At 41.6% G+C, this 25890-nt stretch overlaps 3 protein-coding genes across 16 annotated transcripts in view; 2 read left to right on the forward strand and 1 right to left on the reverse strand.

The window, feature by feature from the left end:
• The window catches only part of RUBCN (rubicon autophagy regulator), a 31532-nt gene extending 30646 nt beyond the window's left edge, over positions 1 to 886 (reverse strand). For all 4 annotated transcript variants that reach the window (XM_027685733.1, XM_027685736.1, XM_027685734.1 and 1 more), the window contains exon 1: positions 617 to 886. In XM_027685733.1, the coding sequence (XP_027541534.1) occupies positions 617 to 879 (263 nt within the window). In that variant the 5' untranslated portion in view covers positions 880 to 886. The remainder of the gene's footprint in view (positions 1 to 616) is intronic.
• A 348-nt stretch (positions 887 to 1234) lies between these two features.
• On the forward strand, positions 1235 to 14804 carry FYTTD1 (forty-two-three domain containing 1). The gene is made up of 9 exons (XM_027685897.1): positions 1235 to 1373; positions 3963 to 4094; positions 6745 to 6890; positions 7644 to 7756; positions 8690 to 8786; positions 9739 to 9800; positions 10645 to 10719; positions 11533 to 11659; positions 12747 to 14804. The coding sequence occupies exons 1-9, from the start codon at positions 1235 to 1237 to the stop codon at positions 12840 to 12842; spliced, it is 987 nt and encodes a 328-aa protein (XP_027541698.1). The 3' UTR covers positions 12843 to 14804.
• Positions 14805 to 15657: 853 nt separating this feature from the next.
• The window catches only part of LRCH3 (leucine rich repeats and calponin homology domain containing 3), a 61561-nt gene continuing 51328 nt past the window's right edge, over positions 15658 to 25890 (forward strand). For all 11 annotated transcript variants that reach the window (XM_027685751.1, XM_027685754.1, XM_027685757.1 and 8 more), the window contains exon 1: positions 15658 to 15870. In XM_027685751.1, coding sequence (XP_027541552.1) covers positions 15660 to 15870 — 211 coding nt within the window. In that variant the 5' untranslated portion in view covers positions 15658 to 15659. The remainder of the gene's footprint in view (positions 15871 to 25890) is intronic.

Genomic DNA, 25890 nt, shown 5'->3' on the forward strand with positions numbered 1-25890 from the left:
ACCAGATCAGGTTGCTCAGAGCCTCGTCCAACCATACCTTGACTGTTTCCAGGGATGGGGAATCCACCGGCTCTCTGGGCAACCTGTGACAGTGTTCTACCACCCTCACTGTAAAAAAATTCTTTCTTATATGTAAAAATATTCTTCCTTATATCCTTATATATATATTCTTCCTTATCTTATATTTCACCCTCTTCCAGTTTAAAGCCATTACCCCTTCCATATTGCCACAGGCCCTGCTAAAAAGTTTGCCCCATCTTATAGGCCCATTTCAAGTAGTGAAAGGCTGCAATGTGGTCTCCCCAGAGCCTTCTTTTCTCCAGGCTGAACAACCCCAGCTCTGCCAGCCCTTCCTCACAGGAGAGGTGCTCCATCCTTCCAATCATCTCAGCACTCCATCGGACCTCCAGCCAGCCCATGATTTCATGCCCTGTTCTCCAAGCCCCCAGCACAGCGCTCCCTGCCAACAGCCCTGCCTCCCAGCGCCCCAGGCAGATGTGGCAGGGAGGCCCTGACCCTTCCCAAGGACACGGCTGTCCCTAGAGAAGCCCCTCCTGGGAGCAGCCTCCACCCCCAGCGGTACCCGCCCCCCGGCATCGCCCCCCGCCCGCCGTACCTGCTCCTCCCGCCGGCCAGGGGGCGCCGTGGCAGAGGGGCGGCCGCGACGCTCCCCGGCACGGGAGTCTGTGGCCTGGGCTGGGCGGAGCTGCTGAGCATGCGCGGGGGTGCCGGGGGGGCGGTCCAGCTCTTAGGGAGGTGGTGGCGGCGGGACTTGAGGGCGGCCATGAGCGCGTTCGGGGCTACGGCACCGCTCTCGGGCTCCTCGGCCGCGGCGGGGGCCCGGCACAGCGGCGGCGACGGCCTGGAGAAGATCGACATGTCGCTGGGTGAGGAGCGGGGCTGGGCCCGCCGCTGCGGGGCACGGGGCGGGGGGCTCGGGCTGAACCAAGTGCCGGGGCCGCGGGGGGGGCGGAATGAACCATCGGGCTGTGCCGGGCACCGGCGCGGGAGGAACCAACGGGGGCGGGCGGGGGGGACAGGACCCTTCTATAGCGGGAGCGGCGGGGGGCGAGGGTGGCGGCGGGGGCCGGGGCCGAGCCCCGTCTGTGTCTCTGGGAGCAGCGGTGCTCCCTGGCCCGGGGGTCGCGGTCCCTGGCTGGGGAAGAGCCGGGACCCCTTTGTGCCGCCTGAGAGTCCGAGCAGGCTGCAGACCAGGCCTTTGCGTGCTTTTGGCATGGTGAGGCCCTCGGTCCCCGGGCCCTTGGCTGGGTGGCCCTCGGGGAGCGTCCCAGGGCCTCGCCTGGCGCTCGTAGCTGTAGAGACGAGTGAGGTTTATTGTCTCTCAGCTGGCCTTGCCCTTTTATTCTTCTCAGGTTTGTAAGTCGGCAATAGCAAGTCTCCCGTGTAACCCCTTTGCAGTATAGTATCAGTCATATCCAGAGTGACGTCGCCTCTACCGTGTAGTTTCCGGTGGCAATCTGCCCCGTTCTCCCCTGCCCTCCCATGGCAGGAGAGGTGTGTGTGTTAGGAAAGTGCACAGGCTCATTACAGACCTGCAGGGCTGTGTCTCTCCGGCATGTATGAGAAACTGTCATCCACGCTATAGGTATTTCAGTGAGGTATCTCAGAGTAGTTCTGTTCTACTGCATCTTCCAGTTTAGTTTTATTTAAAAAAAAAACTAAAAAATTTGGTTTGTACACTCCAAGACTGCTCTATGATGCTACCAGTGTGTGATAGATTAGTGCTGTCAGGAGACGTTCTTCAAAAAGAAGAATCACAATGTGAACTGGAATTACTAATGGCAGACTCGGCCTTTGTGGACCACCATAAAATAAGAGGATTTGCACAGTTTTTCCTTCTGTAAATAATCCAGTGAAATTCTTTGCTTTGGCAGTGAAGATAACTTGTGAAATGACATTTAGAGTTTCTCTGAATGTAGAGTAGGTTTATATGAACATTGATAGAAAACTATATACCTGTGTTTATTTATAGCACACAATCTTTGTTTGCAGGGTTACTGAGGTAAATAGTTATTGATTCTGAGTGGCTTGTTGTATTTGCATATCTTCTAATGCTAACCTAGCCAAGTCACTGCTACATTCCTGGCCATTGACTAATAGCAGACTGCAGAGAACTGTTGTAGTGCCATGAGGATGTTTGCTTAAGGTGGTGGTGTGAGCAGGTGTAAACAGTGTCATCCATGGCTCCTGTCCCCACGTCAAAGCTCCTTGGTCTGGTGTAAACAAAGAGCAGATGCAGTCCCACATCTGTCCAGATAGCAAAGGAACTGACACGACCTTAATCGAGGAAATCTTAAGATCGAGATCTCGAAGTTGACTAAATTCTCATGTAACAAAGATTAATTGTATTTTTGTTGTGTTATGTGCAGCTCATCTGAAGCTGAGCTTCCAGTTTGATACTGTTCCCAGATGATTCTGCTGTTCCAGCTGTAGGTGTGATCTCTGATCTCAGGCAAGATAGGAGAATGCTTCAGTGTGTCTCCACTAACAAATGCACAAAGTCCCAAATGTCCTTCATTTCCACAAATAAGAGAGTAACTGAAACTTAAGTCCTTTTGTTAAAAACTTGTAACCCTGTGTGCAGCAATAGCTGACTTGCAAAAATGGGATTTAAGATGAAGCACATAAACTGTGAAGCAAGAGCCTGTGTTCTCTGAACATGGTGGTTTGTGTCACAGGTCCATAGGAGTGGAAGCAGCCGTTGTGTGGAATTACATGTTCTGCTCTAACAGCTTTGGAAGTTTCAGTTTTTGTTGAACATCACTTTATTTGTGGTGCTACATTCAAATAACGCTCCTGGCTGAGTACTAATCCTTGCTCTAGGGATAAGCCCTTTGGTAAAGGAGATTCTATAGATATCTGACACTGGGTGGCCTGTATCAATATTCATTGTCCTGATAGATTTTACCTGAATATTCAATCATATTTGCAGCAAAGTAAGCTGATTTTTGTAGTTACGTTTTTTACGCTGTTTTCTCTCTTCTAACCCATCTGAGTCCATTTGAACTCAGATGTTATGGGGTTACTCTTACGAACAGAGTAACCCCATTCCCATCTCTCCTTGGCTTAGAAAAGGTTGTCCACATGTTTGTGGAGGCTCCCTCTTGAAATGTGAAGTTTTTATCAGTTGTGCTCCCAGGATTGAGATGCAGCAAACACAATTTGACAGTTTCCTTTATGGTATTTTTGTGAACAAGCTCACAGTCAGATAAAAGCTGCCACACACAGCTGTTTTACTCTTCTCTTTTGAGCTGGCTACCAGGTCAGTGAAGGAAATCAGACTGGTGTGGCATCATTTGTACTTGATAGACCTGCTGTTCACTTTTCATCAGCGTATTCCTTACACCTACTTTAGAACCGATTAATAGTTTGTCCAACATGGTTTCCCTGGACAATAGATAAGATGATTGCTTTGGATTGCAGGTACCTGGGGAGAGAAGTCTTATTTTTTTCCCATCATCTCAGTTTCTGTGAACATCTGAGAGTAACTGGTGGCCCAAGTTCTCTCTATGTGATTTTTCTTAGGTAACTTTTAAAATCAAAGAACTAAGGCTGGAATTGACATTTTGTCTGGAATCTGCAAAGTCTGAGAGTGAGATGGGATTGCTTTTTTTTTAACAGTATACAAAAACTAATGGAGTCATTCAGTTTAAAATTTAATGCTGGACTGAATGTGATAATCTTACAAGCCTCTTGAATTTTCTGTGTGTATGCAACTCCTTCCCTTTTTCTAGAGTGTTATAAAGTAAGTATTGTAAGACTAACAGGGACTGGAAGTTTATTGCAATAATGTTTCTAGAACCTTAACTTGTATGTGCTGCCTTTGCAAGATTGACTGGTCTGTTTTCCATGACTCCAGGCTGTTCAGGGGGTTTTATTCAGTAGGTCAAATTTTATGCAGTGTCTCAAATTTTTCTTTTTTTTTTTTTTTCTTCTTGCAGATGATATAATTAAGTTGAACAAGAAAGAAGAGAGAAAGCAATATTCCCCCAAAGTAAAAAGAGGGCTTCAGCAGAATCAAACTCGACAGTTTAGTCCTCCAGGCTCCAAGTGGGGAATCCGACAGCAGAAGGGTGTGTATGCCAAACATAATGTGGATTGCACAGTGTCTTTTTTGGGCTGAAATGTAACCTAATGAAATGCATGGATTGACATGGTCGATTCAGGTGTCTTTCAGATAGTGCCATATACACTTTTGATTATGATTCAGTTTTTTCCTAATCTGTTTATATTTGATTTTGTTTCTGGTTCAGTGATGGACATGTTTGGCCGTCAGGGAGCTTAGATGCTTGAGGGACTGTCTGACTCAAGGAGGGATTGGCTTTCTTTCTCATTCTTTAAATTTATTTTAATTTTGGAAATTGTGTTGGTCCTTTGTCCCTTCTCAGAGATGGACAGAACGAGTGCTTATGCCAAAGCCTGTGTAGTAGGAAACGTGGAGGCCTTGCCAGAACTCAGAGCTTTGTGAAAAAAAGACAGCATATTTATATTTGCTGACTAGAATTCTCTTTGTAGGCCTTCCCAAAATATCTGTTACTGCAGCCTGCAATGCTGGCTCTGGAATATATAAATGAATAGTGCAGAGTCTGAATTGGCTTTTCTTGGTAAGAGCTTGGGATGCAAAGAAAGTACTGTGTTAGCCTTCTTAAGCCAGTGTTTTTACAGTGGAATACAAAAAGGGGAAAAAAATCATATAGGCAGGGAGTGAAGAGAGGAAAAGTACACAGTAACAGCTTTGCTGTCAGTTCCCCTGAGTAACTGTCAGGTGTTTTTTGATAGACAAGAGATATATTTTAAAATGTTCTCAGGCTTTAGTCCAGTACATGACCAGCACCTGCTTGAAGTATAGTCTGGTTTTGCTTACAATTAATTTTGAGAAGCATGTTTTTAGCACTGGATGATCAAAATATGGAAAAATATTGGCTAATCAGGAAGCTTATCACCTCAGTACAAGCTACTTAGGTGCTTAGATTAAGACATGCAATTTCTTGTTTAGTAGCGTTCATTTAAAACAGACACATCTGTCTGGTGTATGCACAAAGATCCCCATTTTTTCTTTTTCTTGCTTAGTGTTTGTTGTAGCAGCAGCTCATCATTAATGTCTTAGACACAAATGTCTTTGGGCATCAGTGGACTGTCATGTTGTTCAGGGCTCAGGTTGTGTTACTGGTGCATCTCTAATAAATTGGTGACAGTGCAGGAAAAAATTTTACATCTCTCAGCCCAAGTGAGAGAATACTTTTGTGGGTGAACAGTAAGTGATTTTAAGCTGTAGATTATCAAAACACGTAGGCTCTGTTAATGACTGCAGTTGTCAAGTGTAATTGTTTATCATCTAAAGGGCACAAAAGAAACAAATATTAGAATTTAGAATTTTAGGAGAAACTCAAGCTGAAGCTAAATACAGCTGCCTTGGCAGTTACTTTTCTGTGTTGGAACCTTCCCTGCTTGCCTGCCCCTGTTGTAGGAGGGAGCAAACGTTTTTTTTTTTGCAGAGTTGCCAGATTCATGACATATTGAAACATTGTGAATAGCTTTAGCTGCTCCCTCCTTTACAGTTCCACACATTTTTTCCCATTGAAAACAAACACGTCTTACATTGTTTTTAAGCAGAAGGTGTCATTAAATAGTTCTTCTGGGCATTCTAGTTATTAGTAGCTAATAACCAGTAGCTTTATTGCTGCTCTGGTGCTATTGGAGTTACTCTCGTAAATAGCAAATCCTCTGTTTGTGGACAGCTACAGAAACCACAGATGATCAATAGCATTTCATTCCTTGCCAAACTCTCTGGAAAGAAATGAGGACCTTGAGCGGGGACTCTTTTCAGCTTTTTTTTTTCAGAGAGAGGAGCATTGTTCATTTAGATAAAAGTTGTCCTTGGTGATACACAGAATGCAACTGCACAAAGCCCTGTGCAGCCTGAGCTAACTTGGAGGTTCAGAGGTTGGTCCAGAAACCTTGTGAGGTCTCTTTCAGCCTAAGCAACCCTGCTTCTCAGCTTTTCTCTTAGAAAAGGAGAGCATTTGCTAACCAGCCACAAAATGTGGGTACACATCAGGTTTCCATGGCAGATTGATCTAAGTTGGGTTCTGATCTGTGATTTGCCTCATGTGATGGCTCCTGTCTCATGAGGAAGCACAGATTTATTATGAATGCTGTTAAGTCAGATATGTTAAAACTAGATGTGTCTGTTGCTGGAGAGCTGATTCCATAGTCTAAATGTATTTTGCAGTCTGAGATTCTAGAGGGGGTGATGCTTTGGGACAAAACTGAAGCATGGTCTGTATTCATAGCATGAAGATAAATGGTTCCAGACAGGGCTAATCCAGCCCTTGTAACTGGAGATACTACAGACCTCAGACTTACAAACCTTTTATATTCAAAGGCTGCTTTCAATCCTAAGTTTGTCCAGACTGCCATGCAGAGTTCTAACTGAAAACACTCTAAATGTGATGTAATTCATGCACTGTTTAATATGATTCTGTGGGCCAATTACTATGTTCTTTCTCTGTAAACCACATCTTGGGAACCTCTGATTGAAATAAATAATCTTTGAGGCTGTTTTTTTTTTTTCCTTTAAATTAAACTGGTAACTTAAAGTTTCCTGAATGGGGAGGGAGCTGAGGGTTTTTTGGTTTGGTTTGGTTTTATATTATTCAGTACTTGATGAAGTTCCATTTCACAGTATTTTAAGAATTTTGGAACTTTTTGTGCTTGTTGCAGGTTATGGTAAGAACCGTTTGGGGCGCAGAAAGAAGATAGCAGGGAAGAAGCGTTCTTATGGAGTTATCACAGGCCTGGCAGCCAAGAAAGCACTGGGTTCATACAAAGAAGTCAGTCCTCTGAACAGACAGCCACTGAGTGAGAAGGTAAGTAATGCAATCCTAGTGACTCGTGTCAGAACAGGTTAAAAAAATAAAACACAAGTGCATCAGAACAGTGCTACTGAAATATAAAATGGAAACATATGGTACAAGCTTTTATTAAACTGGGGATGTGTTAGCTGAGTTCTTGTTTGTTTTGAGGGGGCTGGATAATGACTAGGTGTGAAAATAGTTTTTAACACCTAATTGGGTTGCAAGTCATGAAAATTGAAGTACAAAAGTATATTCTGTGCAAGTATGGAGGGAGTTACTGTATTTTTACAAGAAAAATTGGTTTTGTTAAAAACTAACGATTCAGTCAACCTGCAGGTGTTAAGCATGAGCTTACCATTACAAAAATGGAAGTTTTTGTAGAATACTAAACTCCATCAGTAGGCTCCCTATTCTGCATTCTTCCAGTGCATTGGTGCCTGTTCCATTCAGTATTGGAGAATGGGGATTGCTTCTGGATTTGTGAAGAAGACTAATTTTAACGACACGTGGAGCATGGATTTTGTCAGTTTAGGGAGATGGAGTAATGAAAAAATAACTGCTAAGTTCTGCTTTTTTTTTCTCTCCCGATAATGTGGAAAATAGAGAATTCATGAAAGTGTAGAAGGTATTTTCAAATGACACTAGACTGTGAAAGGTAGGCAAAGCTAAAGGTGTTCTGTATGCAGTTTGTAAATGGAAATTGAAAGAAAAATGTTTGGATGTGTACAGTGTACATTATGGCGTATATATTTATTGTTTTTTAAGAATGCACAGAGGAATTACCCAGTTTTGAAAAGGAAAACAAACCTGCAGAGACAATCTGAAATGCAGAGAAAACAAGCTCCTGCCCTCAGGAGGACTGCCCCACTGAATAGGAGGTAAAATACCAAGCTTGATTTCTGAACTCTCCTTGGCAACTTTCCATAGGGAGTCTTGTTTGACAGGACCAAGTCCAAGAGAAGACAGTAGGTCCTGGCAGTAGCAATATGGTTAAGGGTACCTTGTGTGTGACATTCTACAAATCTGGAAGCCAAGCATGGGACAAACATGGTCTCCATACAAAGCCAGATATTTATTACCAGGTAGAGCACTGAGAAGTACCTCTATTTGTGAGCACCTGGTGTCCTGCCTTGAGTTAGATCATAGTCAGCCTATATTTGAGCATTCGGGTCTAGGGGGAAGTGTCCCTGCCCATGTCAGAGAGGTTGGAACTGGGAGATCTTTAAGATCCCTTCCAGTCCAAACCATTCTGTGTTTCTGTGATTCTATATGGAAATGGCCAGTGTGAATTTCCATGCCTTTCAAGTGTCGGCCATGGTTTAGTGAACTTCCCAAACGAAATGCCTTTGTGGAAGCTGGTGACACCTACAGCTTCATGGAAGCCATTACACATTTTATTTGTGCTGGAATTAACACCTCTTATAATAAATTGTGACCCAACTGGTCTCCAAGATGAAAGTTTTCAATGTGTGACTCTGTTGTTGAAACTGTAAACAAACTTTCTTTATACATATCAATTTTCTTTTTTCATCTAATGAGCAATGTTTAAAGTGCTGGAGGATAGTGAGCAAAGCAAAATTAATGACCATGCTGTCCTGTGACATAGGAGCATTAGGCAGTGATTTCTCCATTTAGGAGTAACATGTTTTGTTCCTAGTAGATGAGGAGCTTATCCCAGCTGAAGGATTCAGCCTCAAAAAGGCAGCACTGCAGATGCCCTTGGTTTGGGCACTTTCTTGATTTTCACAGTAGTCTCTCTAAGGGTTATCTGTGGAGCCTTTGATAACTATATTTTTTAATAAATATTACAGGAATAACATGCCATCCACTTTTGTCAGAATTGGAAACAAACTAAATCAGCAGAAAGACACTCGTCAAGCAACTTTCCTGTTTAGAAGGGGCCTGAAGGTAATAAAAATTACTGAAAGCAACAAGAAAATTGTGCCACAGGTTCTCAGCTAACCTGTAACACTGATATTAAGGAATCAACTTCCAGGATCAGATCTGAGTAGAAACTTCAGGTGGACTGGGAGATAGGCACAGATTCTTCTAGGGAAGTCTGCTTGTCCTCTTCAGTTACTGTAATCCATTGAGTCTTACTTCTCATTCCAGTGTAGGTGGGCTATTCCGAGGGGCATGGAACTTGTCAGTGTTTGAGGGGGATTGCAAGGTGTTCATTTTTTGCTTTTAAAACTAAATGTTAGAAAGCACTGTCCAGCTTTCAGAAGTTGCTCTCAGGCGAAGAATAGAGCAGAAATACTTTTCAGAATCTGATTATGATTTAGTTTGTGGTTTTAGTTATTCTGGGGTTATTTATTTTAGTTATTTAAGTTCTTATTTTAGTTTCTTAGTGATCTATTTTAGTTTTTTTGAGTAAGATCCAGAGAATAGAGGGTGTACTGTGAAAGAAAAGTGGTGGATTTGGTTTTCGTTTGTGCCCTCATTCTACATGTGCCAATGTGTGAGTGTAAGTAGCTGCTGTCTTCCTTACACTTGGATTGCAAAATTGCAGACAGGATCAGGAACTAGACAGGTTTTTCTTGCTGGCCTTGTAGCATTTTGGTGTATCTTAGTAAAGATACACCAGGACTTACTGGCATAGTCCTCCAAAATGTTGCCACCTGTCTATTGGTTAAGTTACTGTCATTGGTGGTTTTATTTAAATCGTTTTGCGCTCTTAAAGTAATTTGTTTCCAATGTCTTACAAACAGGACAGTTATCTTTGAAGACCCTCTGACAGTACAACCCTGTTTGTGCAGAGTGTACAAACAGCTTTAAACCTCTATTTTTGAACTTCTGTATTTCCAGCTACTATGATAGGAATTGAAACAGTGTTCAAGTCTGGTGTCTGTGTTTTCAGGTGCAGGCCCAGGTGCAGTCAACAGATGATCTTGATAATCAGACGGTAAAGAGAACTCGTCAGTAAGTATCTAATTTGGAAAACTTTGGTTTTGTTACTCATGCAATTCTCATTTTAGCTCAGACTTCCTGGCTATGATAGTTGAATGACGTGGTTTTTTACCCTCTAGGCACATCAAGGAGAGTGACAGTGATCCTCCCCCTATTCTCAGTTATTTCCTAAATTATCTTCTAATTTAACCAGGAGGAGTTTGTTTGCATAAGATGCTTGCAGGAATGATGGGGAAGGTGGTGGCTTCAGAGGATCAAACTAATCTCTAGTTCTCATGAATACTGCATAGACTGGAGGAAAAATTCAAATGTCAGTGTTCTCCTTAGCTCTCGATGTAATTTTCATTTTATTTAATATGCATATAAGCCTATGAAGCACTTTGGAAATGAAAAAGGCAGATGACAAGGTAGACACTCAGCTCTCCCCCCACATATTTTTCCCATATCATTCTGTGCCTGCTGGGCTCTTCACAGTGTGTTTGTTGGGAACACAACAGGCTAAGCAAGCAGCAGGTGCCACACACTGCAGTCTGTCACCTCGTGGATTTGCTGTGAGGATCATTTTGGCCCCATCTTTGGCAAAAAACCAATGTTTAAAAAAGTGAACACTTGGGTCAGTGCTGTGTTTCTGGTGCACCTTGACAGCATGTGATCCAGCGCTCACCTGAATAGGTTTAGGTGATGTAAAAGCTACAACAATCAATAGCCACGTGTCTTGTAACTGCTTGTGGTCTTTGTACTGGCCAACATTCTGAAAGGTTGTACATTCTATACTGGCCAGTGTTTTGGACACACCTTTAAAGATTGACTGAAATTTCTGCAACATTTTTAAGTGATTTCTGTTTTTTCAAACTAGGTGGCGAACTTCTACCACAAGTGGAGGGATCCTGACTGTGTCTATTGACAACCCAGGAGCAATCATAACCCCAATGTGAGTTTTCAATTAAGTTTTGAAATGTTCTGAACATAGTGAAATTGCTACTCTGAGCCATTTAGCAAGTTCCTAGCAGGTATTTCAGGTGACCTCAAAGTCACAGCTTCTTGTGAAGGCTTTGAAATCTGGCCCCTTTTGGAGTGTTTCTGAGCTATGTTTAAATAAAATCACCTCTGGATTTCACATTTCATCTCCTAGTTAGGAGCTTCATGTGGTGTATAGAGTGCAAGAGTGGTGGGCTGGTAGATTTTCATCTTGTCTGCCCCTTCCAAATCAGATTGTGTGGCAGCTGTTTTCCTCCTCTATCTGAATGGAAATCAATGAGCACTTAGTTGATGAGTGATGGTAATAGTTCCTCCCTGATTCATAAAATTACTGCTGGACTTATGCTTAGGGAGAGCATTGCTGTATTTGTCTTTGGGAAGTTGGTGGTACTGCTGTTTATAGGTGTTGTATTTTTAAACACGTCTTGAGTAGCTTTTTTCATTAGTAGCATTTCATCAGTAAGGAAGACTGTACCAATTTTTTTTCTTAATGGAAATAATTAACTGCAAATTATGTGTTTGTCAGTAGAATTGAGAGATAAAAAATAAGATGGCTTCCTGCAGGGACACTTGCTGTCTGGCAACAATAACAAATGGTCCCTTTTATAGTTCTGCCTGACTTTTACCTTCTTGAATTTGTGCCTTCCATCTATTCAGCCAGCCTGATCAAATGGCTCAATGAAAAATTCATACCTCTGTCAGCATTAAGGTTTTATTGCATAAAACACATATTCATCATGTCCTTTGTAACATTCTTCTTTCACAGTTCCCAGAAATTACGATTAACTCGTACTCCTGTGCCACCATTTCTCATGAAGAGGGACCAATCTGAAGAGAAGAAGATTCCAAAAGGGGTTCCATTGCAGTTTGATATTAACAGTGTTGGAAAACAGGTAAATGCGGTTTCTTTCCATAACCGTGGCAGTAGTTTCAAGACTGATAAAAGCCAGTGAGGCACTTTCCTCCTTGACTCTCTAGTGACAGAAAGAGGGAACTAGTGACTACTTCTTGTTTCCACTTCCAGTTTTTCCACTAACTTGCTATGTAAATTCAAGCAAGTAGCTAAACTCATTGTTCCTGTTCTTCTAGTTCATGTCTTGCCTGCCCACTTGATTTAAATGGGATTGAAAATGTTTAATATTTCTAAAAGCCTTCTGGTGTTCTGCTGTGCTCGCATCAGCAACTGTGTGTAACTCAGGGATGAGCTGCTTAAAGCTGTGTAACCTGCATGGAACCCTGGCAGCTGAATTTTTAAGGCAACTTTTGCTATGCATCTAGGAAAAAAAAAATCAAATGTGATGATGTAAAGGCTTGAAAGATGAGCAATTTTTCCCAGTTTTATGAAGACAGGCAATTTGGGGCAGGAATCCTCATGCTGTCATTGAAGGAATTCTTACAGGTGACAGAGTTAAGTGCTGTTCTTGTAATGAGCTGTTTAGTGCCAGCTGTAGAAAACTGCATGGGGTCAAGGCATTGGTCTGGATCTGTTCCATCCATGAATAAGTATGTCAAAAATAGTCTACTATAGTACTCTAAAATTAATTGAACTTTTGGATTAGACTCCAGTCTGCTGCCTCAACTGGGTGAACTGGAAAGCAGCTTGCATTAACACAGTGGAAAGGACACATTTGTTGAAGTTGCAGAGAATCTGTATGGGGAAATGTGTATTGAAAGTTCCCTTTTTCAGGCTGGCTGTCCTCAGCTTAACCTATCATATTTTTAGTAGGCTTTGAGTAATGACATTGTGTACCATGTGTTCTTGATGAATTCTGAGAATTGCAAGCTCTTGATGTGTAGTCCAATCTGATTTTTAAATAGTGGAGGGAATGATGAAATCAAACCTTCTTTTTAAAAAATCCAAGTGAGGCAATTAAGGAGTCAAGTGGTGATATTGAAGAAAAGGGTATTCTTATCTCTGTTACGTTGATTAAAATAGCCCAACATCTTTGAAGTTTATGGTTCAATGGCTTTATTTTTCAGACAGGGATGACGCTGAATGAGCGATTTGGGATCCTGAAGGAGCAGAGAACTGCGCTGTCTCAGAACAAAGGAAGCCGCTTTGTAACAGTGGGCTAAGCTGGCACATGGACTTGGGCACTGATCCCACCGACCTGAGAACCTGAGATACAAGTGGGCAGAAGAACACAGCATACATCACTGAAATTCTCCAGACATCTTGCTAAGATGGTGGCAGAGCTATCTCTCCTTATTACTTTTACTTTGAATGGTAAAAGACATGATGCCCTGAGGGAGAAAAAGTGGGAGTGGCACCATCACCTGGTTGGCACCATCACCTGGTTGGAAAACATTCTATTGCCCAGCTGACGACAAACACTGGTTTTTGATTCATATCGCAATTGAAAAACAAGAATTTTAGAAGTTGTGGGGTTTTTTTCATTTAGGAGTGCTCAGTATCTGTTCTTTGGCCCCTCTGTTATGGTAATAAGATTGTGTAAAAGTGTTTCATTACAAACCCCATCTTAGGGTTTTTTAGGGACTGCCTCTGAGCTCTCCCTTGGACTGCAGTTTGGCACAGAGCCTCAGTCCACGGATACTTTGGTAGTGATGTAGCGGCATTTTTCATGGGAGCATTGGTTCTGTACTTCTTTGTGCTTTTAAAGTTCTATTTTTTTCCTTTCTTGAAAACTAAATGTTTTGCATCCTCATTTTCACAAATAAAGCTGTTAGCTGAGACCCAAAATATGAAACTGGGATGGAGACTATTCTACCCTTATCCTTAAAAGTGGTCCAGATTGTATATTGTATTGGAGAAGTACTGCAGAGGCAGCGTGAGAGTCATTTAGATTACAAATAGCTCAAGTTCATCTTCCTCTGCAAGTGGGGTTTGTCTGTCTCCTTTTTTTCTTAAACTTTAGCTTTCTATTTCTTTTCAAAAGGTTTTTCACAAGCTTAATGCAATAACTTCACATTTTTTAATAATTTCACAGGAATAAATACAGCAGTTAACAAGGAAGTCAGCAGTATGGTAGAATTCCTTACCCTCCCAGACACAGGATTGTCATCCTGCGTACCTTGCCCCAGAGGGTTTTTTTTCTGGCTCTTAGAAATAGCTGGAGGGAAGCAATCTAATGGCACTTGTTTGTGTATACCAAAGAGAGGTAAGATGTGAAGCTGATCCGAAGTGGTCAGACATCTGGAAATTGGCTGAAATTGGGGAATATTGCTGGATGAAAAGCCCTCGATTTGCCAGCGTGTGTAAGGCATTAAGCAGGAGCATGTAGTCACTTGTTTTAAGCTTAGCTCTGTGCATCAGAATCTGCATGAAGTAACAACCAGGGCCTCCTCAGTCTGAATTTATATAATCCCTAAAAAAGAGGCACTTCTTCAGAATTCCTTAACAGATGAGCCTAGCACTGACCTATAGCAATGAGGTTTAGGTAGAGTCAGGTAAAAGAGTGGTTGTCCTACTGCATCCAGGAATGTTTATGGTGTTTGAAGTGGGTTTTAACTCCTTTTCATGTTCTTGAAGAATTTACATTTGACTTCTGACAGAGTTTGTTTCATTTTTATCTCAAATTCCAAGTTAACTAGCATATACTGGCAACTTCAGCCTTGAAGAGCATTTGACAGCAGAAGGGCTTTTTTTATGTATAGGAGTTTTGAAGTCAGAGTGCACTCTGATGCTATATAGTACTTAAACCCTTATTTTTAATGTGGAAAAATATACCTTAGCAGAAGCAAACTAAACGTAATGGTGTTAAGGTTTCTTTCTTAATTACTAGTAGGAATTTTTTTTTTTTTTAAAAACTATCCTACTGTTAGAATTTGAGTAGATAAAGTGTTGTCAGTCATCCTGTTCCAGTGTATACGTTTTCCATGTGCCAGGATGCAACAAAAAATTTCTTTTGCATCAACATAGATGCAAAACATTGATGCAATGCATCAAAAAATGCTAGTTTGTATTTAATGAGAAGATGCTTTACACTGTACTTTTTGGTATTTTTTGGAGAAGTTATTACATTTGATCTATTCTGAAGCTGTTAATTTTTTTTTTTTAATAAAAGGTTACAGGTTTCATACTGTCGTGTTCCTGTTATAACCACCTGGGCAATACTCTGGTTATGTGAATTTTCTGATAGTGTGTGAGGGGTTCTTAATGATGAAATTCTTATTAAATGTTCTGAAGAACACAGCAAAAAGCAGCTTAATTTAAAGAGGGCTCGTACTCATTGCCCAGCTTAACACCCTGACGATTGAGCGCTACTTGGAGTGGCACCGTGTAGGATCATGTGCATTTAAATGTATCAGCTACTAATGCATGTTTCATGTCTCATGTAGTGGTTTGGTGTGATTCGAGTGCCAGGTGTGTCAGCCCAAGCTCTGGTTGTTGCTGTGACATGTCTTGCCAGCGAGAAGTCGCTGTCATTTAAATCCTGTGCTGCAGGAACATCCCGAGCAGCCAGCGCCGCTGTGCCTGGGAGTGCCGTGCTGGCGGGAGGCACGAACAGTGGAAATGCTGCTACAAATTGGTGGTGGAGGAAAAAGTACTGCCTGCAAACATATTTGATAAGGTTGCTACTTTTCCCGCCTGGTTGGGATCTGTGCGCCCTATCCTTGGTTTCCTGCCGGAAAGGGTCTGACACAGCAGCGGTAATCGATGCTCACCCAAAAACCAACCTGTGACCTCCCACCTCGGCGGGCAAACTAGAATTTTTAACCATTTCAGAAGGTGTACAGCCACGTCAAGGGGAGCTGGGCGCCAGATTACCCCAGGGCGAGAGGGGGAAAAGCAGCCCCGAAAAAAGGACGATTCGGGTTAATTAAATACTGACGCGGAGCCCCGCGCGGTCCCTGCGCCCACCGGGCGGCGGCCGCGCATGCGCAACTGCCGCCCGCGCTGTCATGCGCCGTCGGGCGGGCCGCGGCGGGGAAATGGCGGCGCCGGAGGGCGGCTGTGCCGCGATGCCCGCGGCTTGTCCCGCTCCGCCCGGGCCCTCGGCCCCCGGCTCCTGGAGCCGCTCCTTGGACCGAGCCCTAGAAGAAGCGGCGGCCAGCGGAGCCCTGAGTTTGAGCGGCAGGAAGCTCCGGGACTACCCGCGGGCCAGCGCCGCCAACCACGATCTCAGCGACACCACCCAGGCTGGTGAGGGACGGGGCGTGAATGGGACGAGGCGGCGGGGGACGGGGGCAGGGGCTCCTCGGAGAGGGACTGTGGGGGCTGCCTGTGCAGGAGGGAGTCTGAGGTGGCCGATTTGCTGTCTCTTCGTTCCTTGAAGCCGGTTTCGTCTCCTCCGCCCTTCCTCTCGGCTGAGGCAGGATGGAGGAGCTGTGGCAGGGTTCTCCTTCCTCTGCCCGTCTGATGAGATCTCTCCCGTTTGTTGGGGCTTTTTTTTCTTTATCAGCTCCGCTCTGAAGTGTTTGCCTTATCGGGGGCTGTTTTAAAAAGAATTGTGAGGTTTTTCTCAGTGCTGTTGCTCGCTGATGTGGTTTTAGCCAGCCCTGTTCTTGGTCTGATGTATCTATATGTGAGTGTGTGTATATACACATAATCTCCTATCCTGTGCTGCTGACAGGGGAAACCAACTTTCCAAGAAGGGCTGTCAGGTGTGTGTATGCTAAAGACAACAATTTCTTATAAGCTCTGTAAGCTCTTATACTTCTATTATTGTAGTTTGAGACAGCCATAAAGAAGATATGAAAGGCACTGTGAACATAAGCATATCCCTTTTCTTTCTTTCTCCTGTATAATATGGATTTAAGGATATTAAGGAATATGGAGTACTTTATAAGGTAATACCAATAGAGCTGGTTTTATCCCTCTGCTCCTCAGATATATTCATAACAGTAGACTAAAAAGGTATACTTTGCCTCTAAGTACCTTGATCACAAGCAAAAACATATTTGTGGAGTATGTTTATATGTTACTGTGTTAAACAGAGAGATGAGACTTGGGAAACGATGAGAGTTTGTGCAGGATGTAGCAGTTTTTTTAGTGCATTATATAGAGCAGACTTAGTTGATGTTTATTTTGATTGTCCAGTTCTATAAGTGAAGTAAAAGTAGTTTTAAAAGGTGTCAGTGTGCCATTTGTTTGTAGCTTTGATTGATTCTCATGCAGTCATTTAGATTTATTTTAGTGTTTTGTGTTGAGTTGTAGCTTAAAAGCTTAGAAATAAACTTCAAACGTCACTTTTTTTCAAGCTACCACATTTGATGGTGTGTTGGTTACACTGTCAGTCAAGTAATTCAAAATGGAGCCTCCTTTAAAATGGTCTGACTTCGTACTCTGTCCTGTAACATCCTATTTATGCAAAAATCTGTCACTAATAAAAAAAACACCCATGAAAACCCAGGAGATAACTGTGGTTTGCTTGATCTGAACACATCTATAAATAGAAAAGACTTCATGTTGGGGTATAATTTTTTTGTTGTTGTTGTTCCAAGGGTTTTGTACAAATGCAGTTGCACGAGTGTGTAGTGGCTAATCCGTAAGCAAATGCAGCACACACATTTGTGAGGGGTTTGGGCTTTTTGTTTATAACACTATTCATTTACTGTACTCTTAAACAATTTGTGGGAATTCTTGTTTCCACCAAGGTTCCCATCTATTGTGATGAATATTTGCATTGTAATTGTTCAAGAAGCATTAAATGCTAATAAGTGGCAGTGCATGCCATACACTTTTGTGCATTTATCATCACAATGAACCTTAGAAAAAAGCTAGAACTGTTCTTAAGTTGTAAGAAGCAAAGCTTATTGAGCGTGGGGGGGACGACACGTTCTGTTTAAATTCTCTGTTTTGGAGGCTGCTGTGAATAACTTCATCTTGTCCCTTTTTTTTAGCGTGGTCTGTTCTATGACTTTTTTATTTGAATAAGGCTGAGCAGTGGCAAAAAAATCCATGCAGGCGTTTCTGACTCCCAGTTTTCAGTTGAGTGCTCAGCTCCAAATTTAATCCACTTCTTTCCCCACGTCAACTTCTTGTGAAACCTGCAATTCTTTTGTATGGGAGTAGCCGCAAATAGTATGATAGAATGTATATGTGTGTTAGGTGTTACAAACACTTAAACACATTAAACAACCCCCCAGACTGTAGACTCCCAAGTGCCTTCCTACATGCTGTGCCACAAAGACTCCAAGCACACCAAGTGGGACATCTGTGTTTCATAAACATCATTGGAATTACTCCCAAACTACAGAACTGGAGATGAAACGAGGGATGTGCAAACCTTCCTCTTCTTCTGCGCCTGAACAGGCACCTCTCCCGTGTGGGTCATGTTACAGTGATATAGCTGATCCCCATTCTTGTGGTAATAAGAGTAATTGCGTGTCACTGTAACCACATCGATGCTTAGGAGGTGGGAATGAATCACATCCCTCATTAATGTAACTATCCTGCCGGAAAACCAGCCTCAAGCCTTAACAGATTCACTGGCCTTGCCTGGAAGCCGCGGTTAACGCAGCTGAACCAGCAAAGCGGGTCAGTAGGAACAGGGTGTTGGAGATTAGAGGCTTGATTGAGTTCAGTTGGGTGCTCTCTGTGGATTTTGAGGTTGGTGATGGGTGATGTCAACCATAAGGTGCATTTTCAGATTTTAAATCAATGAGAAGGTCACATTGCTTTGGATCTTTTAAGGGTTCAGATTTGACCAGTACTAAACCTGGTGCTCAAGCTGTAATAGCTTCTAGGTACCGTTCGTAACCCCTCACTAAACAGACATCAGAGCCAAGTTTCTGACAGGTGTATCTTGACTTTGGACAAGCATTTGATAAACAGATTGTAGAATCATAGAATATTGTAAGTTGGAAGGAGCCTATATGAATCGTTGAGTCCAACTCTCTGCTCCTAGCAAGGCTACCTAAAGTGAAATCAGGTCAGGTTTGCTGCATTTTCATTCTTGAAGTTAGCATTGTATTTCTTTTAGGCATTGGTGGAAAAATTAAGTTTCTCGTTAATCATTTGCCTTGGTCACTAAACTTTTCAGTGGAAAGTGGATTCTCTAGTCACATCAGAGCCTCAGCTGCTCTGGGCACAGCCACCCTCCAGATGAAGACCCACATGTGGCTTTTTAAAACAAGATCAGTGCTCAAGGTTATTCTCAGAACTGTGCAGATAACTTCAGCAGGCAGTAAAGTATTAGTGAGTTTCTGGTTGTTTTGTACTTCGACTGGAATTAGGATCACAGTATGAAATCAAATTGAAGGTGGGATTTGTGCTTGAGAGCTTTGGAATGGATTGGTGGGAAGGTGACTTCCTATGGTGTGTGATGCATTCATCCATCTAACGTTCTTGTACGTGTGGGATGGCTCATGTACAAGAAATGCAGTGTAGTAATAACTAATAACTTAGACACTGAAAGAGTATCTCATCCCTTTGTGCTCCTCCCTTACAAATTAATTGGAATTTTAGGAAGTGACTCAGGCTTACAAAGCTCATTGATGATGAAGAATGAGCAAGCTTCATTATCAAATGGAGGATGTGCTTCTCTTTTTCTTTCACACTCTTTCATTTAACAGGCATGATCTCTACCCATTTTAACTGGGTTGAGTTACAAACCATTCGTTCATTCCATTCTTGTTCTCGGCCAGGGAATAGGAAGAGGAAGGGCTATAAACCACCTGAGTTAAATATGAAAGGAAGTATGGTTGCATTTTGCCAGCGTTAATGTAGACTGTGATGTCATTATTTGACAGCATTCCCAGTGGCCTAAAGCATACATCGAGCAGAAAAGTTATTTTTCAAACCCTCCATGACAGCTGTAATTTCCTACACCACTCACTGTCTACATTTTTAAAGGAGAAAATGGGAATATGTGGGTTTATGCAATAAAAAAAAATGACTGTTTTATGGTAATGAACTGGTAAGATAATTACATGTCTTGTTCCTGGAATATATTAATAGTGATAAAAGAAAGAATAAAACTGTCTGCTGTGCCTTTTGAATGGCTTTGCCAATAAGGTATCTCTGTAGTTTTGTTCTTAGCAGCTCTCCATAGAAATGGTAAAGTCTGACCATAGTGTCAGTATAATTTCTATATGTTAAGTGCTTGCATGCATCTAGAAGGTCTGCAGTGACTGTGTGAGTGTTCTGCAGTGAAGGGTCTCACTGGTATTTTTCTTTCCTGCCAGAAGTTCAGCTGATATTGCCTGATGAAATGTAAAACAGCTCTAGAACTGCGGTATGGCTCATACAGCAGTGTCCCTGTTTCCCAACATTTGTTCTTAAAGCCACAAAAGCAGAATCCAAACCAGACTAAAATTAAATAATTGTTTGGGAAAAATCCTCTTCAGGTTACTGTATCCTGAATGTAATTTTATTACGATCTGTAAGGTAACTTGGAAGGAAGTGGGATCGGTGCTCAAGTCTCAGGCTGTTTGTCAGCACAGTTTACAGTGTTGGTACTTAGATTATCTGAAGTTTCACTTTTAAAAATAAGAACCTAACATGTCATTAGGGTCATTCAGAGTCTTTTGCTGGCATTTGTGTACTTGTCTCTACCCTTACTAAAACCCAAACAAATACACTGTCCAGAGGTTCTGGTAGCTGTAAGAGCGGGAAGGAGAGAGAATGACAACTTTTCCCCAAACTTTGGACAGTAATCCAACTTGTTCCATTCAGTTGTATTTTTTGGTCTTAGCTCCTACTTGTGTCAATCCCTTTTTAATTTGATTATTGCTTCCTCTTGTTTCCCTTCTTGTTATGTTTTTGCTATTGAATAGTCTCGATCTTGTGTGTTCTGTGCATAAATACTGGCAATTCTTAGTCTAGACTAATGGAATTGTCTGAGAGTGGTGCTTTGCTAAGCTGGTAAATTGAGGTCAGTTCTCTTGCCTTTTTTTTGTTGTTACCCTCGAAACGCCACAAGCAGTGAACTGTTGTAGTTTATGGTTCATTTTTGTTGGATGTGTTCGGTTTTGATGGAGACCTGAGGCCTTCCAGCAATGCTTAACTCTTCTTGGCACACAGGCAGTCTTTTTGCCTAATGTTTTATGGCAACTGGGAATCTGAGCTTGTAGTCTAATCCTTGTGGCAATAAAAGCAATACGTGACATTCAGAATGCCTCTGTTATCTTTTAAAGCAAACAATAAAGTCTCACAATCAAACTTTTACAAGTTCTTCTAAGTGGTGTTGGTGTTTCCAGTTACTTCCGTAGTCTTCCACTTCCTGTCTCCATCGTGATCAGATTTATTTTTTTAATACTGTTTTGTCTCCAAACGCACTTGCAGTGATATTTTAGGGAGATAACTAACTACATAAAAAGTAAGGAGGGAAAGGGTTGATAGGTGAATATATTGAGCCCTGCAGTCACACATAAGACAAATTAGATTTTAGGAAAAAAGGAAATGTCTGTGTTTCTCTGATGGTGTTTCTAGCCCTGTTCTGCTGTGTCTGTACCTGTGCTTGGAGGTAGCACATTTATATTGGTTAAGTACTCCCTGAAGTCAGTCATAAATACATGGCCTAATGTGATCCAAGTTCTATGCTGATGCCAAAAGGGAAAGTTCTGTCTTCATCTCCTGCTGCATAGTCAACACCAGCAGTCACAGTGCCTTCCAGCAAGCTGTTTGGTACTTATCTGGCTGACAGCTCAGCCAATAACTACTTGGATCAAATCCTTGGACAGCTCGCTACGTTTCCTTGTGTGCCTGAGTGCCAGCAAACAGAAAGGGTGGAAGGACTATATGGGTGATGAGGGTCTGTTTTGGCAGATGTGTAAGCCTAGATTGACTTGCATCCATTGTGAAATCACACCTTAACTCTATTTTGTAACCTTTTACCACTGACCTGCTAATTATTTTCTGTAAAACAATGTGCTGGGCTTTGAATCAGTGAGCCTAGGAATTTTTCGTTTACAAGAGGGTTTGCAGAGTTGAATTTCATTCAGTGAAACTTTACTGCTGACAGATTTGGATCTCATGCTTTCATTTGGCAAAATACATTATTTTATGTAAGTAATTTTAAACTGATGGTTTAGGTTTGGATTTAGAATGCAGTAGATGTAATTAGTTTATTCAGTAGAAGAACCATCAGTAAAGAATTAGTTACAACAAACACTGCAGATTGTGTAGCATGTGTTAAAAATAAATATAACTACTGAAAAGCTATAACTCAATTCAAGGGTTCTTCTCTCTTTGATAACTAATCAGGCTTGGATCTCATTGTTTCCAATGTTGGGAAAACAACTTGAATGAATTGCAGTTGTGTATTTAGCTGAAGCCATGGGCTATGCAGGGTGCTTTCTTCTGCTGTGACCCCTCTGCAAAATGGAGGGGTGGAAACCCATTCATGTTAAAAGTGTCTAGGTGGTTAGATTTGTCAGTGCATTAGAGTTAAAGTACTGCTTTAGTTCTCTGGATTACAGATATCGGGACAAGATGCAAAGGGTAAGACATTGTGATCTTTTCCTTATAGGATTGTTTTGCCCAAGTCAGTACTTCCGTGTATGTGCAGGAACAGGATTTATTTTTCACTTTGAAATCTCCCACACTGTCCCAATAGTCCTTTACTTCACCCTCCCTTACCATTCTACACTACAAACTGCTGCTTTCACTGACAAAGCCCAGAAGTCTCTCTAGAGTGAGACTTCATTTTGTTCTCTCCAAAATGAGGATATGCCAAAAAAACCCAACTTGCTGTGCAGCCCAGGTGTTGGCTGCTGGAACATATGGTTTGTAACCACAGTGTGGTCTGTGCAGAGGGCAGCAGGATTAGGGAGCATCTATTCAGTTCCAACCACCACAGTGGGACATTGTTCAATGACCCATGTGAATTTTAGTCTCTTTATTCAGCTTATTGTTGAAACTTAGCTTTGAATGCAGGAACATGTTATTGTTGCCTTGGGCTTTTGGGTAGTGCTCCAGACTATTGAAAAGGTTTGAAACACTATTTTTCATGTAATTTCTGTGAAGTGAAGCAAGTCAGTTTATACATATGAAGCCTGGAATGGTACAACGTTTGAAAGCATTTGCTGATTTGCAGTACCAAAATTCAAAATACTGAGTGCTGGAACTTTTAGGCAACCAAACTATTTTGGGTTAATTATTTTTAATATTTTTCAGTGTAGCTCTTAATAAATTCAGATGCCTTGGTGACTTTGCAGGAGTACTGGAAATCAAGCCCAACATCTAGAAAAATGGAAATATGTGATTAATTACCACCTATGGAAAGATTAGTTTAGAAGATTTGCTTAGCATTATGAAGGAAATATATGGCACTGACAACATGCAATCTGTTTTTCCAAAGCAGTGTTTACCCCCTTTCAGGTTAACCATCCCTTTTTCTTTCTGTAATTCCCTGGTTTCTTTCCCCTAATGTTTTTTCAACAACACTGTCTTTGATAAGACTGTTACTGTGATCAGTCCTGATTCCTAGAGTAATTTCATCTTGGCTGAAAAAAATCTACTTGAACAGAAAAATCTTCAAGAAAATGAAAAGTAGTATGTGGTTGTTAATTAAAGACATGTGGACAGTAGATATGCTCAGGAAATGAGCAATTAAAGTTATGTGGGCACCTGATGACAGACTAGACTGTCTGTGTGCTTGATTCAGCAATGTTATATAAGATTTTAATTCAGTTTTCACTGTACAGAATATCAGTGTGTCTTCCAGTTTACCTTCCTAATGCTGAATTCTAAAAGCAGGCTGAATTTTAATCAGAGGTGCAGGCTGAATTTTCCAGGTTCTGGTCCATCCGTGTGACTCATCAGGACAATTCAAACCTTTACGTCCATCAGGTTTCTCTTACGTGAGCCAACAAGATAGGAGGAGGTTGACATTCCCTGGAACCCGATTGTAGAGTGGGATGCTGTACCTCTGAGTTGTTCAGATGTTTGAGGGCAGAGGAGTGGTGGTGTGAGCAGGTTTTGGGTTCTGCAATTGGGTGTTGTGCTCTACCAGGTTGAAGTTCCTCCCTGTGTTCATGTCACGTCTCGTTCCCAGCAATATGTTGTTCTCAGTTCTGTCTCTTCTGCCCTGATTTTTTTTTTCCCCATCTCCTTCATCCCGGTTTCCATGTCTTAACCTTTTCTCCTTTTCTCGTTAATCTTGCCCTGTCTCAAATGCCTCTCTCATTGCCAACTCCATTCTTCTCATCCAAGTTGTTAGGACAATAAAAAAAGGAATAACTAGTATCCTGACGTTTGGTACAAAATTCCTTTTAAATCTGAGGAGAACATTAATTTTAGGGTGCTGATGAGACAAGTAGTAATTTAAACTTGCTTAATTCGTTCTTACCATTATTTATGGTCATACTTATTACCATTATTTATGGTCATTTATATTACCCCTTAGTTCAGTCATAGACCAAGGCTTTTACTGGTCTTTGAGCTGGTGTCATTCACTCTGTTCTCTGGGAGTGAGAGAGTCACTGAGCACAATAGTACCAGGACAATTGGGAGCTTGTCATTACATTGCTCCAAGCTCAGCTGTGGAATAAATGTTTTTGTAGAGGGCCACGACTGAATGTGGTCAGGAGCCATAAAATATCTGCTATTTCCTTTCATTCTGCTGCCTTGCAAAGGAGGGGGGAGATTTGTGCTTAGCAAGGTGAAAAAATTATCTTTGGAACCCATCTGTGCTAAAGCAGCAGGCTGATCCTTTGAGCTGTAAACTTGTTGCAAATATTTAAGTATTATATGTTCCATGGCTCTGCTCTGCTGTATGCAAATCATATGCCATCATTCAGGGATGCCTGTGTGGCAGAAGATGGTTATAATTACCATTAAAAGTTATAGTGTGGAAAGTCCAGGGAGCTTCGCTGCCTTTGAGCAGCGTTCTGGTCAGAACTGGCTTTTCATTCTGAGCATGGTGAAGGAAATCTCACACACACATTTCTAGTGCACATGATTTGACTGTAATTTATGTAACTGAGTAATACAGATGTAATATTCTAAACATCTGCCATCTCTGCTTTCACAGATATGGTAAAATGAGAAGTGCATCTGTTGAGTTCTTTCTGTCAATGTTACTGCAGTGTAGTTTCTGTTCACAGCCCCTGTAGTGCGTTTTAGAGGTTAAGAAATAAATCTGCGGAAGCTCCATTTCAGTAACATGTTATCAGTTTGAAATGAGACTATTTAAATAGCTTTTCACATTTAAATAAAATATTATTTTGTTCTTATTCCTTTTACTTAAAACACATTTTTCCTCTTTGGATAGGTAAAACAAAAGGCAAAAATAGATTTTCATCAAAAATGCAATTGCTGACAGATTTGCAGTATATAAATGGGAAAAACATTTTCAGAGTCTTAATCCCCACAATTATTATTTCTATCTAATTAGATTTGCAGGCAGAAATGTAATTTTTTTTATTTTATTTTTTAAAACTGACTGAATCCTTCCCATATGATGCAGTTCTTTTCAATTCTTGACCATGTTGATTATGTGATAAACGGAAATACAAGGGGTTTTTACAGGCATGCATTGCAAGCTGTATGAGTGGATTTTGGGATAACTTGAACGAGGTGGTGTCCCGTCTGTTTTTTGGAAGGGGTTTCCTCTTCTAACGAACAACTACAGCACGTCCCTGGGGCTTACTCAGTACAGTGATGAGAAATGTATCTGGTATGTGACAGTTGTTAGGGATTGCAAAAGCAAACAAACAAGCAAAAAGACCTGAGTAGAATCCTGAGAGTTTCTGTTCTCCAGACCAGGCTGGCCTGGCGGCCACTGCGCTCTTGGAGAAACTGTTTGTACTTCTGTTTTCCTCACCTGGAGATATTCCAGTCTGCTGAACACTGGTGTCTGGTTTTTAATCACATTAGAAGAAAGTGTGTTCATACGTACATTATGCTTTTTAGATTTGCCTATTCTTTTTCCATTCTCTGTTTTGGACCATAAAGAAATCCTCCTGTCACTGCATTTCCCATCTCTTTGCATCTTGCTTTCTCCACTCAGTGTGGTACATCTGCATCCTCACTGTGTGCAGGGCAATACATCCTTAGGTCAGAGGCATTTATAGAGAAACTTGTTTAGTGGATTGTTTTACTTCTCAGGCAAAATCATTTCATTTTAAAGCCAGAAAACACAGTGTGTGCCCCATGAATAGAGGAGAAAAAGAGAAATTGCAGGCCATCCATCTTATGTGGGGGACTTTTGTTGAATTGTTTGTCCAGTTTTATATTGCACATAGACTGAATTCATTGAAAGAGATTTTTTTCATG

This window comes from Neopelma chrysocephalum, unplaced genomic scaffold (genome assembly GCF_003984885.1).
Source record: "Neopelma chrysocephalum unplaced genomic scaffold, ASM398488v2 Primary Assembly neopelma1_69, whole genome shotgun sequence".
Taxonomy (NCBI): domain Eukaryota; kingdom Metazoa; phylum Chordata; class Aves; order Passeriformes; family Pipridae; genus Neopelma; species Neopelma chrysocephalum.